Consider the following 12,966-nt stretch of genomic DNA (forward strand, 5'->3'; position numbering starts at 1 on the left):
AGTGAAGCCTAGAGACTGGCCTGAATTCCTCAAGGCCTGAATTTGAACTGTCTAACTCTAGAGCTCAAACTCCCAAGTACTGTGGTTTCCATCTCATTTGCCGGAATATAATCTGAGAAACTCTGCCCTACAGATTCTAGACTTCCACGAAAGTGCCAGCAGGAAATGGTCATCCTCACAGGAAATGTGTAACCCGAGTACAAGATAGATGGAGACCACGTGCACTGACACTTCAGAAACACCTGTGAATATAAGACAGCACAGCTGACAGAAAATGAACAAGGAAAATTCCTGCCTTTGTTTACCCATGATTTTTAATGTGGGCTCATTTTCCTAGTGGAAGAACTAAACTTTCATCAGATTAAAGTAGTATTCCTCATCCTACAATGGGACTAAAAAAACCAGGGATTCCAATTCACAGCCCTGTTCCCCTCAAGACACTCACTGGTCAGCCCCAGGCCTCCCCTCTGCTGGAGCTTCCTCAGCAGGTTGCAAACCGAACTTTCTTAAGAAAATCAATGGTTTTAGAAATACAAGAATCCAGGCTCATAGGAAGTTCTGCTCAGAACCACCCTCTGGCTTTCCTTATTTTCTTTCAGGGCTCTTATCACAATTTTTAATAATTATTAGTCTAATTAAGAGTTTAATGTGCACCTCTCCTGTGAGACTGCAGTGCGCACAGATGGCGCCTATCTTACTCAGTGCTGCATTCCTGATGCTCAGCAGCAGACCTGGCAGTGTTGTTGCCACTTACATACAACATGACGAGTGGGGACATGACGCCCTATAAGCCAACTCACACCTCAAGAGGAGAGAGACAGAGACAGACAGACAGAGAGTCAGAGACAGAGAGCAAGAGCGAAAGACAGAGAGAGACAGAGAGAGACAGACAGACAGACAGACAGACAGACAGACAGAGGCATCTATCCCTAAGTATTTTCTTCTGTGCTTGAATTTCTTGAATCTGAGGTAGGAACTTTTCAGGACCCTCATAGCCAACAAAGCCCACTGATACTCCAGTCCCTCATATACTGTAAGTGGCACAGTATTTGCTTAAAACCTCCAAATATCCACCCATGTGCTTTACACTGTCTCTGTGTTGCTTATGACACCAATACACTGCAAGCAAGCTACATAAGTAGATGCTATACTGTAGTGTTTAGGAAACAATGACAAGAAAAACAAAGAAAAACAGTCTGTACATGTTCGGTACAGAGGACTTTTTTTTTTTCCCCAAATATTTTCACTGTGAGGTCAGTGAAATCCACAGGCACAGAACCCAAGGATTCAGAGAGTTGACTATATAAAAACCTTTTTTAGAAAATGTGGTATGCTTTCAATTTCAAACAAGCAATTTGGAAGTAAATCTTTGTAACAAAAGAATGTTTGAAAAGAACCTTCTCCCCTACATACTCATGTATATATGTTATTTTTTTCAAGTAGTACTAAATGTATTGTTAATCTGAGCAGGGCCTTATCTTAACAAGTCTTAATTGGATCCTGGCATTATTTCCCAGCTCAATCTTAAGTAAAAGAAACTGCAGCAGCACCACCATCGTAATGTATTTATTCCTGGGTCCTCAGGAGGTCAGGCAATGGTTTGGGCATCATGTTTGCCCCAACAATGCATCCCCGTGAGGAGGAAGACAGACAGAATCCATCACATACGCGCACATGCACACGCACACGCGCGCGCACACACACACACACACACACACACACACACACACACACACACTGCTTGATAATCCAAAGGCAAATCAAGAACAGAACAGGGTCACAGTGATGGACTCGAAGCAGAGGTGCCACTGCACACTGACGCACAGGGCATCAAGCACATGAGGGCACCAGAAGCAGAGCCTGAGGGGGCACACAGCTGCCAGCGGGGCCCAGATCCTGAGCCAGGCGCACTGAGGGCAGTCAGCGAAATGACCAAGGTGTCCAGAGCTGAGGAAGAGGGGCAGGGGGCAGGCCCGGGAAGGTTTGCGAGAACCCGGTGTGCTCTGCCTGTCTGCACGGTGAGGCACAGGAGGCAGGGTCCAGATGGCAGGAGAGAGCCTGCGTGCAGCGGCCAGGGCTCCTGCCAGAGGCTCTGGGCTCCCCACCCTCTGCCGTGGTCCAATCTCCCAGCACCCTGTCCTCACTGCTCCTGTCTTGGAAGTTGTTAACACTGATTACTGTGACAGATGGAAGAAGTTAAGGCCCTCTCTGCTTTTCTGTAGCAGACTTCAGTGAGGACTTGCTTTTCCGCTAGTTAATGAACTACAGTCTCCAAATCTGTATGAATGCACAGATTTGGGACAGAAAGCATTAAATTTAATGTGTTATCCTTAAGTTAACTTAGTTACTAGTTATTAACTATTCACTGATCTAGTTAACCTGACATTTCTCATTTCCCACTACCTCAAACTCAGTGGCAGTCAATAAATACTCGCCCCTTCCCAACTAACAGCTGCAAGCCCCTTCCCACACGCAGTCCACCCCCCTTCTGAGCCAGCACTTTTAACGTGTCTGCTCTGGCCTGGACTGTGCTGGGCACTGAGGACACAATGGCCCATATGCTGATGGAGCTTCCCTCCACATGAAGTAGACTGGCTGTGGTGCTCCTGCTCAGGAGGACAAGAAACCTCCTCGGGAGGTTGATTCTCCAGCTCTGACCTCTCTGGGAGCCTGCAGAGGGCCTGCTGAGCCTTCCCCTGCCACCCGTCCCTTGACCCAGGCCCTGCCCTGCTGAGCGGAAGGGAGCTTGGAGTGTAGCTGTCACTGCTTCCTCCAGAGCAAGGACTGTGCTCCGCACCTCCATGTGCTCCTCTGCTTAACCGTCATAGCAGTATGGATCACAGTGAAGCCTGATGGCATGTTCAGGACGAGGCGGCCAGGATTCCAACACTTAGCACTGCCTCATTTAATCTTCACATGACCATCTGCTGTGGGTACTTTTATGATCATCTTTTACAGGAAAATGAAACTTGCCCATAGTCAACCAGTGAGTGGGAGAGCCAAGGAATTCCAACCCAGGCAGTCAGGCCTCGGGGTCTGGAGCGTCACAGGCCAGGCCACAGACCCAGAAGAGTAATTTTCCCCAACTTCATAGTTTAAAATAAAATAGTGGAGCCAAACCCAGCTGTGATGGCACACTCCTATAATCCCAGCTCAGGATGCTGAGGCAGAAGGACTGTGATGAGTTCGAGACCAGCCTGGGGTACAAAGTGAGTTCAAGGCCAGTCTGAACTGCACAGTGAAACCCTGTCTCAAAAAGACAAAAAAAAAAAAAAAAAAAATAGAGCCAGGTAACATTCAGACAGTTATACTCAGGAGTCCACATTTTACCATCAAGCCAGTAGGTCCCTACTACACAATCCAAGGATGTTGGCGAGTCTCTTTCGAAGGTCCACAAAATCAGAGCCAACAGTGTTACCTGCTGGTTTCACTCCGGGCTGTGGAATGGAGTTTTCTGGAGGTTATGATAGATGAGGACATCATCACTGACTGCTGGGATTCCCTGATTTTATATTTTTAAATGTTCTGATCTGTGTAGTCTTCAGTCCAGAGTCGCTGCACCCAATCAACTCCCAAATTTTGACGCTGTACTACAGCCCTATGAGATGCTACTGTTGCAGAACAGTGCACGCACTCTGGGAATTTAAGGGTGTCACCGCTGGTCTCTAAAGGAGAATGAATGTAACAAACTAAAACAAACTGAGTGACCTGCGACAGCTTTAGAATATTAAATACAATAATTTACTATCAATGCCCCAGCATGAGAACAGAGCTGCTACCCTCCAAGTTAAACCCCAGGGGCACAAGGCTGAGACCCCCGCAAAGGACCTCAGTGGAGGGGGGCCGAAGGGGGCAATGGGCGTTTGTGTTTTGGGCCCCTGTCCTGCCCAGAGGAACATGGTGGCCTCCTAGAATCCAGGGCCCACTACCCTCACCCAGCAGGACTTCCCCCAAGGCTAGCAGTAACACGCTGAATCTCCTAGCAGTGACTTTTCCATAACCCTTCCCGGCACGGGTGTAAGGCCAGCTACGGATGCAGGCCCAGCAGGCTCAGCACCCACCCCAGGATGCCAGGCGCAGAGCACTGGCTGCTGTGAACAAATCTAGCAATCAAGCGCCAAGAGGTCTATGGCACAGCGGCCCAGCTGACAAGGGCCACATGCTCAGCTGGGGAGGGAGTCCCTGCGAGCACTCAAGAGGCTTCAAAGCAGAGCCTTGGATACCACTGCCCTCCAGAAGAACAGAGAGAAAGGTGCCCATGACAGCAGACAGAAGGGCTCCTGCAGCGTGGCGTCAGCCAAGCCAGGGGACAGACTCCAGGAAGGGAGAGCAGAGCGGCATCAAGCACAGTAGCCGAGTCTCCGAAATCTGCCTTACCTGATTCCTTTCCCCGCTCCTGCCAGCACCCTTCCAACCTGAAGCCACACAGCAGTCTCCATTGCCACCCACACCAAGAAAGTACTCTCCGTGCCAGGCCAGGCTCCCCTCAGCCATAAAGAGGTGCTCAGGACCCGGCAGTGGCCCACATGGAGCCGGTGGCCGGTCCTACTGACAGCAAGAATGATAAAACAAGCTGCACGGAGGCCCAGTATCAACCACTGCTGAGCATGCACAAGGCCACCAGTTCTAGCGAAAATGAGATAAACAAGGTCTTGCCTACCTGCACTCCAGAGCTGACCTAACCGGGTGAACTCTGAGAAGAAGCCCTGTGCTGCCTCTGGGGAGGTCACTGCTCCTGAGACCGAATGGCGACTTTTTTTTTTTGTACTGGTGATTAACTCAGGGCCCTTACACTAAGCTACTTTCATAGCCCTTTTTATCTTTTGAGACAAAGTCCCTTTAAGTTGCTAAATTGTTTGAGCCTGGGCTCAAACTTGAGACTCTCCTGCCTCAGCCACCTAGAGTGCAGAGATTACAGAACTGTGTCACCAAGCTCAGCTTTTCAAGTACATAAACTACATGCATTTTCATCTAAAGAAGGACACTAGAGGGTGGAGGGCAGGGACTTATCCTTTCAAGTCAGACTGGGCATGTATGGTGTACCCGTGATATTAAAGAAAAAAATTCTACTGGAAGAAATAACAGAAATCACTTTAGTCTAAAAGTTCCTTCCTGGTCCCAACTAGCACCCGAGCCCCCAGCTCACCCTTTGGCTTCTCCTCCCCTCATTATGGTACATCAGTGATGGCGAGCCTTCTAGAGCCTTCAATGATACAAACAGTTCCCTGTGGCATGCGTGCCATAGGTGTGCCACTGCTGGACTGGGTCTTCCTCTTCCTTTAGGTCTACCACAGTCTGGGCTGTCTACTCCGGGTCTGTCACCAGAACTGGGGGCCAGGAGAAATCGCAGGTATCAGCTCTCCCACTGCAGACTGCCAACCTTCCTGGTGCTCAGTTCTTCCACAGGCAGTATTTTCTACATCCTTCCCGGTTAAGTTCAAGCCCCAGGTTACCATGAAGATAGTCCAAAGAGCCTGCCATGAGGACTCCTTTCCTAATCTACGTGATCAGTCCTGTGTCATGTCAGAGCAGAACTGAGGCCTGCGTCAACGTGGAGAGATGCAATCGGCAAGCCGATCAACTAGAGGGTTTCTGTAACAGCCCAACAAGGGTCATCTTGGGCCGGAAGCAAACAGCAACAACAAGCAGAAGGCACTGTACATGGCAGAATTGGGATGTGCTTACCGGCTGGTGAAAATACCTAATAACCAGTGTCCGCTGTGCCAGGCACCAGCCTGAGCGCTTCTGGTCTGACCTCCTTACTGGCTGCAACGGCACAACTATTCCTACTTAACAGATGAGGCAAGAAGCAAGCTGACCAACCCGAGCTGGCTCAAGCAGAACTGAAGATGGGAATCAGACAAGAGCCCACAAAGGAGACAGAGCTAAACTGTCCCAAGTCTTTTTTACCACCACCGTATTAATAGCAACAGCATAGAAGGCTGGCCTTCTTGCCACAAGTTCCTTCCAGTCATTCTAGAACCTGCTATGCAATTTGTTAATCCCTTTTTCAAATTTCAGAAATAATCCAATGTTTTCATTCAGAAAGATGATGTCCTAGATCTTAGAAAAGTTGCTAATTTAAGGTTACCCCACCTGGAAATCCAGGAGTTATTTCTCCTTCTCCTTTGTTTATTCTCCTTATTTCTAATAATTTTCCTAATCTGGAAAAAAAAAAATTGCTGGGCCGGCCAAATAGCTCAGCAGATTAAAGCACCTGCAAGCAGGCCCAAGGGCCAGGGGTTCAATCCCCAGGCCTGCTGTGCCAGCCCCACCCCAAGGGTGCACTGAGACCAGCAATTGAGATTGGGTGTGGTGGTACAATCCCAGCTCTTGGGAGGCTATAAACAGGCGGATCACTATGAATTCAATCTAATAATGAGACCCTGAAGACCCTGTAGACCTTTCCCTAAAAATACAAAAACAAAAACCCTAATTTATCTAGTAGATTATTTAAAGTGAGATTTAAGTGTTATCATTATTCAAGATGTTAATTTCTTAAACTATGCATTTGTAAGTCAAAATTCATATATGCTAGAACAACTTTTTGCAGCATGTATACTTTTAGGATTAGAAAAGAAGAAAGAAAAATAACTAAAATGAAAGATAAAAAGCCATTCCAGGTTTCATCAAGCCTTTAGAAACAGGTTTATGGTGAGGCACTCTTCCCAAAATGTCTCCTGCAGAAGGAATGTACTACTAATGCAGGGGATGACATGAGTGAGTCTCAAACATTTACTGATCAACAGAAGACAAACATAAGAAAACGCACATGATATGATCCCGTTTCTATGAAATGCTAGGTCAGGAAAAGCCCATGGGGACAGATCAGGAGCTACCTAGGGTAAGGGAGAACCAAAGGGCCAAAGGGACTTTTTGGGTAACAGACATGCCACAGTACTTGACTGCTGGAGTAGTTACATGAGTCTAGACATCTGTCAAGTATAGTAAACCCTTAGGATGGGTAAGTTTAACTGTACACAAACAATGCTCCGGAGTTCACTTATTTATTTTTGTTTTCTGAGACAGGGTCCACTAAATAGTTCATTCTACTTTTGAAGTTTATAGCCTAGGCTGGCCTTCAACTTGTGATGATCCTTCTGCCTTGGCCTCTCAAGTGCTAGGATTATAGATGGGTGCGGCACCAGGCAGTTTGATTTTTATTTTTTAAAGTTCAGTAAGTAAATGAATCCTGCATGCTCATCTTTAATTTATGCTAAATGAAACTTCAGTACACCAAGACAACAGCTTAAAGGACAAAAATATCACTGCAACAGAAATTAAACTTTAATTAAGATTTTTTAATTTAGTTTTAACCCAACTCAAATGTTTCCCTACCTGAAACCTTCAAAAGCCCCTGCTTCTGACTCCTTACCCCTCCCTGCAGCCCTGCTCCCAGCTAAGGGGCCTCAGAACCAGTCTCCCATGCCCTCTCCACTCTGCAGACAGACGTTCCCTACCACTGCCAAGGGAGCACCACTGCACAACACGGTCTTGGAACTGACACTCATACGTGGGCTACGTATACATCTCACGTGGCAACACGCACGGACGCTTTTAGTTTTCAGAAGTATAAAAATAAGCAAGTTTTACTAATATTTATTTCTATTCATATAAACAAAGGCCAGAAATTATTGCAAATCAGTTCTAATCTTAAGATCAATTTCACCAAAATTAGCACTGGAGGGTGAGAGCAGTGGATGACAAAAGAGATTCACTTTAATAACATTTAATATTAAGAATACTGCACAGTACATTCATGCTAACATACAGATAGATTACTGCCATGATAGGCTAGTAATAATCACCGCAGTCATTGTTACAAGCAAAAAATTCCAAGAATCGGGAGGTATTAAAATACTCTAAAATCCTATAAAAGAACATTTTATTTTTAAATTTGCAAGCAAGACTCTAAGCCACTCTTCCTGGGCAAACAATGGGGGGAAAATCAAACGTTTCAGTTTACTGAAATAACAAATTGCACTAAGGCATAAGTACGACTGCAGTAACAGGAAACAGATGGCCACGTGGAACAAAAGAGTTCTGCACACCATCTTTGAAAAAGCCAGCAATTAAATGAATTGAGAAGTACTCAAAGCTACTCTCCCCAGAGCTTGCAGGTTCACCGAGCTGTCCAACTGAAGAGTCTGGAGCACTGCTAATCCCAGTACCACACGGGCTCTCGCCACACTCCTGCCCTGTGGCTCAGCACAGAGCAAGTGAAAGCCTGCTCCATGCCCCTCACACCAGCGTCATCCTGTCCCAAGGCCCTGCACAGCTGGCTCCAGACCCTGGGTTGTTCTGTCCCTTGAACCAAGACCATTCCCAGCTCAGCACCTCTCCAGTTACTGTGTGCTCACTGCCTAGCATTCTCTTTCCTAGGGACTTCCCACCCCCAGTATCTGGCTACGACCAGAGGGCCACTTCTACCACCAGTCACCTCCTCAGAGGAGCCGTCCTGAGCACAGAACCCAGAGCGCCTGCCCCTCTGCAGCACAGGCTCACCTCATGGCCTGGGCCTTTGGGGCGCTCTGTACTACTGCGTCCGGCCTGGCCTCCCCTTGGAGCGTGGAAACTGCTGGGCCTGCCTGCCTTCTTTGCCGCAGTCCCCACTGCAGGCTAGGAGGCAGTCTGTGCTGGAGGCGGGGATGAACTGAGAACACGGCAGTGGGGATGGCTTTCACAGGCTCAGGGGCAGCTCTGGAGCACTGAGCAACTAAAGCTTTCATTATCCTACTAGTTTTAAAACAAGTTTGCAAGGCTCAATTATGCTTCTGGTTAGCAGGACTAATATAGATTACTAACCGGTCTGCAAAGATGCTCAATTATAATTATTAACAATTTCACGTACCAATAGCAATGATTTTCTTAGAGAAAGAAACCTAAGAATGACAGAACACTGGCAATCAAGGCGGTTGTAGTAAATTATTATGGTCATTCTCAAATATTGCAGATCTCTGCTACTGGAAACCTGAGGGGGCTACACACTCCTCCAACCAAGTTTCAATGTCTAAGTGCTAACCCGACTGTGGCTAATTAATACTAATGAGTCATTCATTAAGACAAAGCCTCCATCATTCTTGGTTTTTTAGTGACTACAGCGGCAGAGCCCCACACTGGATGGGTAACAAAAAGAAGAAATAAACTAGTGCTGCTGTGTCACATAATCACTGGGATTTGGGGAGCTGCTTGATTCCTCAGCGTGTTACAGCTTAGTTTGATTGACAGATGAGTGCAGCAGGGGGACCAGGAACCCGAGCTTTGGAAACTGACAGGCTGAAGTCGTCTGGTATCAGAGATCTGTCGCTTACTAAGGCAATGACCAAGTATAAGCCAGCACCAACTGTCTGGGCCTTCATGGCTTTATCCACAGAAGTTGGTTACAAAGACTGAATTCATATAAGCAGTGCAGTCCATGCTTAACAGCGTGCCTGCCGCGTTTGTTACACACTCAACAGACAGACAAGAAGTGGTATTAAAGACTAGTGAATCTTCTCTAAGATATTATGAGCCTATGGGCATTATGTCACTAAATCAATCTAGAAATACAACAGAATATCTCAAAAACTCAATACAGAAGACCCTAACTTAGGATGGTATGGCTTAGCAGTTTTTGACTTTACAATAGATTTATCTGGACACAGCCCCATAGTAAACGGAGCAATTATATCAGGATCAGTGTGTGGATTCTTAAAGAATAAATGACAGCTAAGGTTTAAAAATAGAGAAAAGAGAACAGAGGAAGGAAGAAGAAACACAGTGACAGCTACTTCTGAGAAGGAACAAGGAGTTGCAGACAGAGCGAACTGGCTCTACACTGAAGGGACAGAGGGGCAACATGGGGGTCAGTATAGAGTCAAGAACAGGGCAAATGACACAGACAGTTGCTCCGGAGCCTTGCGGAGCCTCAGAGTTGCGCTCAGGGAGCCTGGAGGGCCAGCCTGCCAGGAAGCACTTGGAACACACAGACACAGCCAAGCCTAACGCCACTTTGAGAGACCATGCTTACAGTACTGGCAAGCGTCAGACTCTCCCATTTCCTCTATGGGAACAGCCTTTAATCAGGACAGTGGGCCCACAGCCCGTCAGTCACAGGGACAGGCACGGGTGGAACGAACGCTTCCATGCTGCTGCCTTACACGCCGTACCCATTACGAGACCTGACAGCTAAAACTCATCAAAGCGGTGCCAGGCAGGTCCCAGAGAGAACACTCCAACCACAAAATAACAATTGGGATTTTCATTAAAAGCCAATCTTGTTCAAATTCAAGTATTTTCTTTCTTTTTTTTTTTTTTTTTAATTTTTTTTATTTAGTGTGTGTGTGTGTGTGTGTGTGTGTGTGTGTGTGGCCAGCTCAGCCCACCAGGGGGCGGGGCTGGCTGGCATGTAGTGCTGGGGGATCGAACCGCGGTCCCTGTGCTTTGCCAAGCTTGTTCCAAGTAGGTGCTTTAGACCACTGAGCCATCTCGCCAGCCCCAAATCTTTCACCTGATTTTTTTTTTTTTTTTTTTTTTGGCAGAACCGGGGATTGAACTCAGATCCTTGTGTTTGCCAGTCAAGCACTTATCCTACTGAGCCATCTCCCCGGCCCCTCAAGTATTTTCAATACCTAAATCTTTTATGCAGTAATTTTGAAGTTTTTAATGAGTTTATTGATCATTTTCACCAGCTGAAAATGAGAAGATAAACACAAGCACGAGCATAAATTATCCTTAATAGTGCTCAATTTTTACGAATTACCAGGACAATTGTTGAAACATACTGATAGATTTTTGTGCTATCACATAATAGTTAGGTCTCTAGAGCCTGCAAATAAGTTCTTCCAATAATGAAATATCACTAAAAATTCTGAAAATTTTAGTTACAAAAAGTGGACAATTTTTATCATCCAAACAAAACATTCAATAGTTCCAGATCACTTAAATTATACCCAAATCAGAAATGTGCTAACCATTAGAAACATAAGAGGATACTTTTGCCCCGATATTTTGGCATTTGGCATCAAAGGCAGCCCTCTACAGATCTGATATTAAAGCTTGTCAAAAGCAAAATGAAACTGTAAAAGAGCCAAGAACAAAAGTGGGTATTGCTACAACTCTTTTGAATAGCATGTAGCCTTAAAGACAAGTTCATTTAATACAAATGGAACCTTAAAGCAGAACTGTAAGGCACAAAAAAAAAAAAAAAAAAGAAGAAGAAGAAAAGAAAGAAAAGTCCAAACACATTAAAAGCACGACAAGCCCAATAGGGTTTAAGAATCAAGCCAAAAATTAAGCCTAAGGGTAAAGTTGGAGGCAATTCAAACAATGGAGCAGTGAACATCGAAGCGACCGGAACTAAGTCTATGTTTAGACTCCACTTTGGAGACATTCACCATCATTCTTAACCAAAATCAAGCCTTGTCTAACAATGGTCCCCAACGAGTAGGAACACAAGCTTCTTTAGGTGATCAGCTGCAAATTTAGGGCCAATCTTAAAATAGGAAGGCAAATGACACCTACGGCATCTGTTCATACAGTTCTGACAGATGACAACTGAAAGTGTACTCTGCTCTTCTGCCCTCCCCTTCACCATTTCAAAAAGAAGCTGCCATCAAAAGCATGTCAGTAAATCTCCAAGTTTTAAAATAATAGGAACCATGTGCCCCATGTGTTCGCCAGATTCATTTTTATGATGTATAGTTCTCTGTATTAAAATAAACATATTTCTGATAAAGAAAGTAATGAAAAGAAATCAAAAGAATCCATCCCAAGAATTTCACATCTCTCAATGCAACATGGGACTGGATTTATTAGACTCTGCCACCTAATGAAAGGACCTGTGATCTCCATTTAGAAGCACCCGTAAATGATTAAAAAAAAAAAAAGATCTCATGTTCCAGGGGACAGGGATACAAAATATTTTCAAGACTGAAAGTTTTAAGCTAAGGACTAAAATATATGGCATACCTCATGTTTAGTTTTGTTCTTTATATTTAAAATAATGTGTTTATGAAGAATTTAAAAGAGAACATTTTTGCTGCCCATAAATTTCTATAACTGCAAGTGAAATGATATTGAAAAAATAAGAATGCTATTCTAGAATAAATGAAAACCATCCAACTGATTGTACTTATCAGAACATGCTTGGGTTTACAAAAATATGCATTGCAAAACAGTTCACCCCAGGTAATCCCACGCCCATCTGTAAAGAGAAACGTGTACTACATTTCACTAGCTGTCCTCTATATTCTATGAAAAAGATTTTCAAAGACAAATACCTGAACTTTGGGTTTGACCAGTCACAGTTTCTAAAAAAAATCTTTCAATCTTTTCTTTTGAATCAATGAAAATTATAAAATCATTTCAAGTGTTAAAAATGAAAACCGACTAAGCTTCAAAACAAAGGCCAAAACCTCACACAAGAGTAGGGCAGGGAAGAGGTAAACAAAGAAAGTCTGAAGTAAGGTCCCTAAGAAGAAGCCCTCCACCTAAGGACCCCCAGAAGTGCCAGCCCAAGACAAGGCAATGCACAGTCCCCTCCATTAAGAAATGCACACTGTGAAAACAACACACTGATAAATGATGTTATGACATGAAAATGAAAATCTGAGCAGAATGAATGTGTATGTTACTGTCTTTAAGATTCAAGAGCTGGTCTAACATCTAGGTTATGTATTTGTATAAATTTGTATTTTAAACTCACCTGATTCATTTTGAATTCCTGTTGTGTTCTGTAAAGATACACACAACAAAGAAACTTCTTTGATTACATGAACCCTAAAAAGAAAAACAGACAATTGTAATATGTACCTGCCTACAGATTTACAGTGATTTAAAACCACACACAGAACTGCAGAGTTTGCTCAAAGGGCCATTCATAAGGCAACTCCATGCCAGATCAACTTCAGTCTATGCTGACGGCTTACTTCTCAAATTTATTATCCACAGTAAAATAGATTGCTTACTAATCCTTACTAGGGCTTC

General features: G+C 44.8%; 1 protein-coding gene across 2 annotated transcripts in view; it reads right to left on the bottom strand.

Moving 5' to 3' along the window:
• Window positions 1-12,760, bottom strand: part of Prdm2 (PR/SET domain 2) — a 101,876-nt gene extending 89,116 nt beyond the window's left edge. For both annotated transcript variants that reach the window (XM_023722432.1, XM_023722433.1), the window contains exon 1: window positions 12,686-12,760. In XM_023722432.1, coding sequence (XP_023578200.1) covers window positions 12,686-12,694 — 9 coding nt within the window. In that variant the 5' untranslated portion in view covers window positions 12,695-12,760. The remainder of the gene's footprint in view (window positions 1-12,685) is intronic.
• Between the last annotated feature and the right edge of the window lie 206 nt (window positions 12,761-12,966).

Source organism: Octodon degus, unplaced genomic scaffold, assembly GCF_000260255.1.
Source record: "Octodon degus isolate 3935 unplaced genomic scaffold, OctDeg1.0 scaffold00092, whole genome shotgun sequence".
Taxonomy (NCBI): Eukaryota; Metazoa; Chordata; class Mammalia; order Rodentia; family Octodontidae; genus Octodon; species Octodon degus.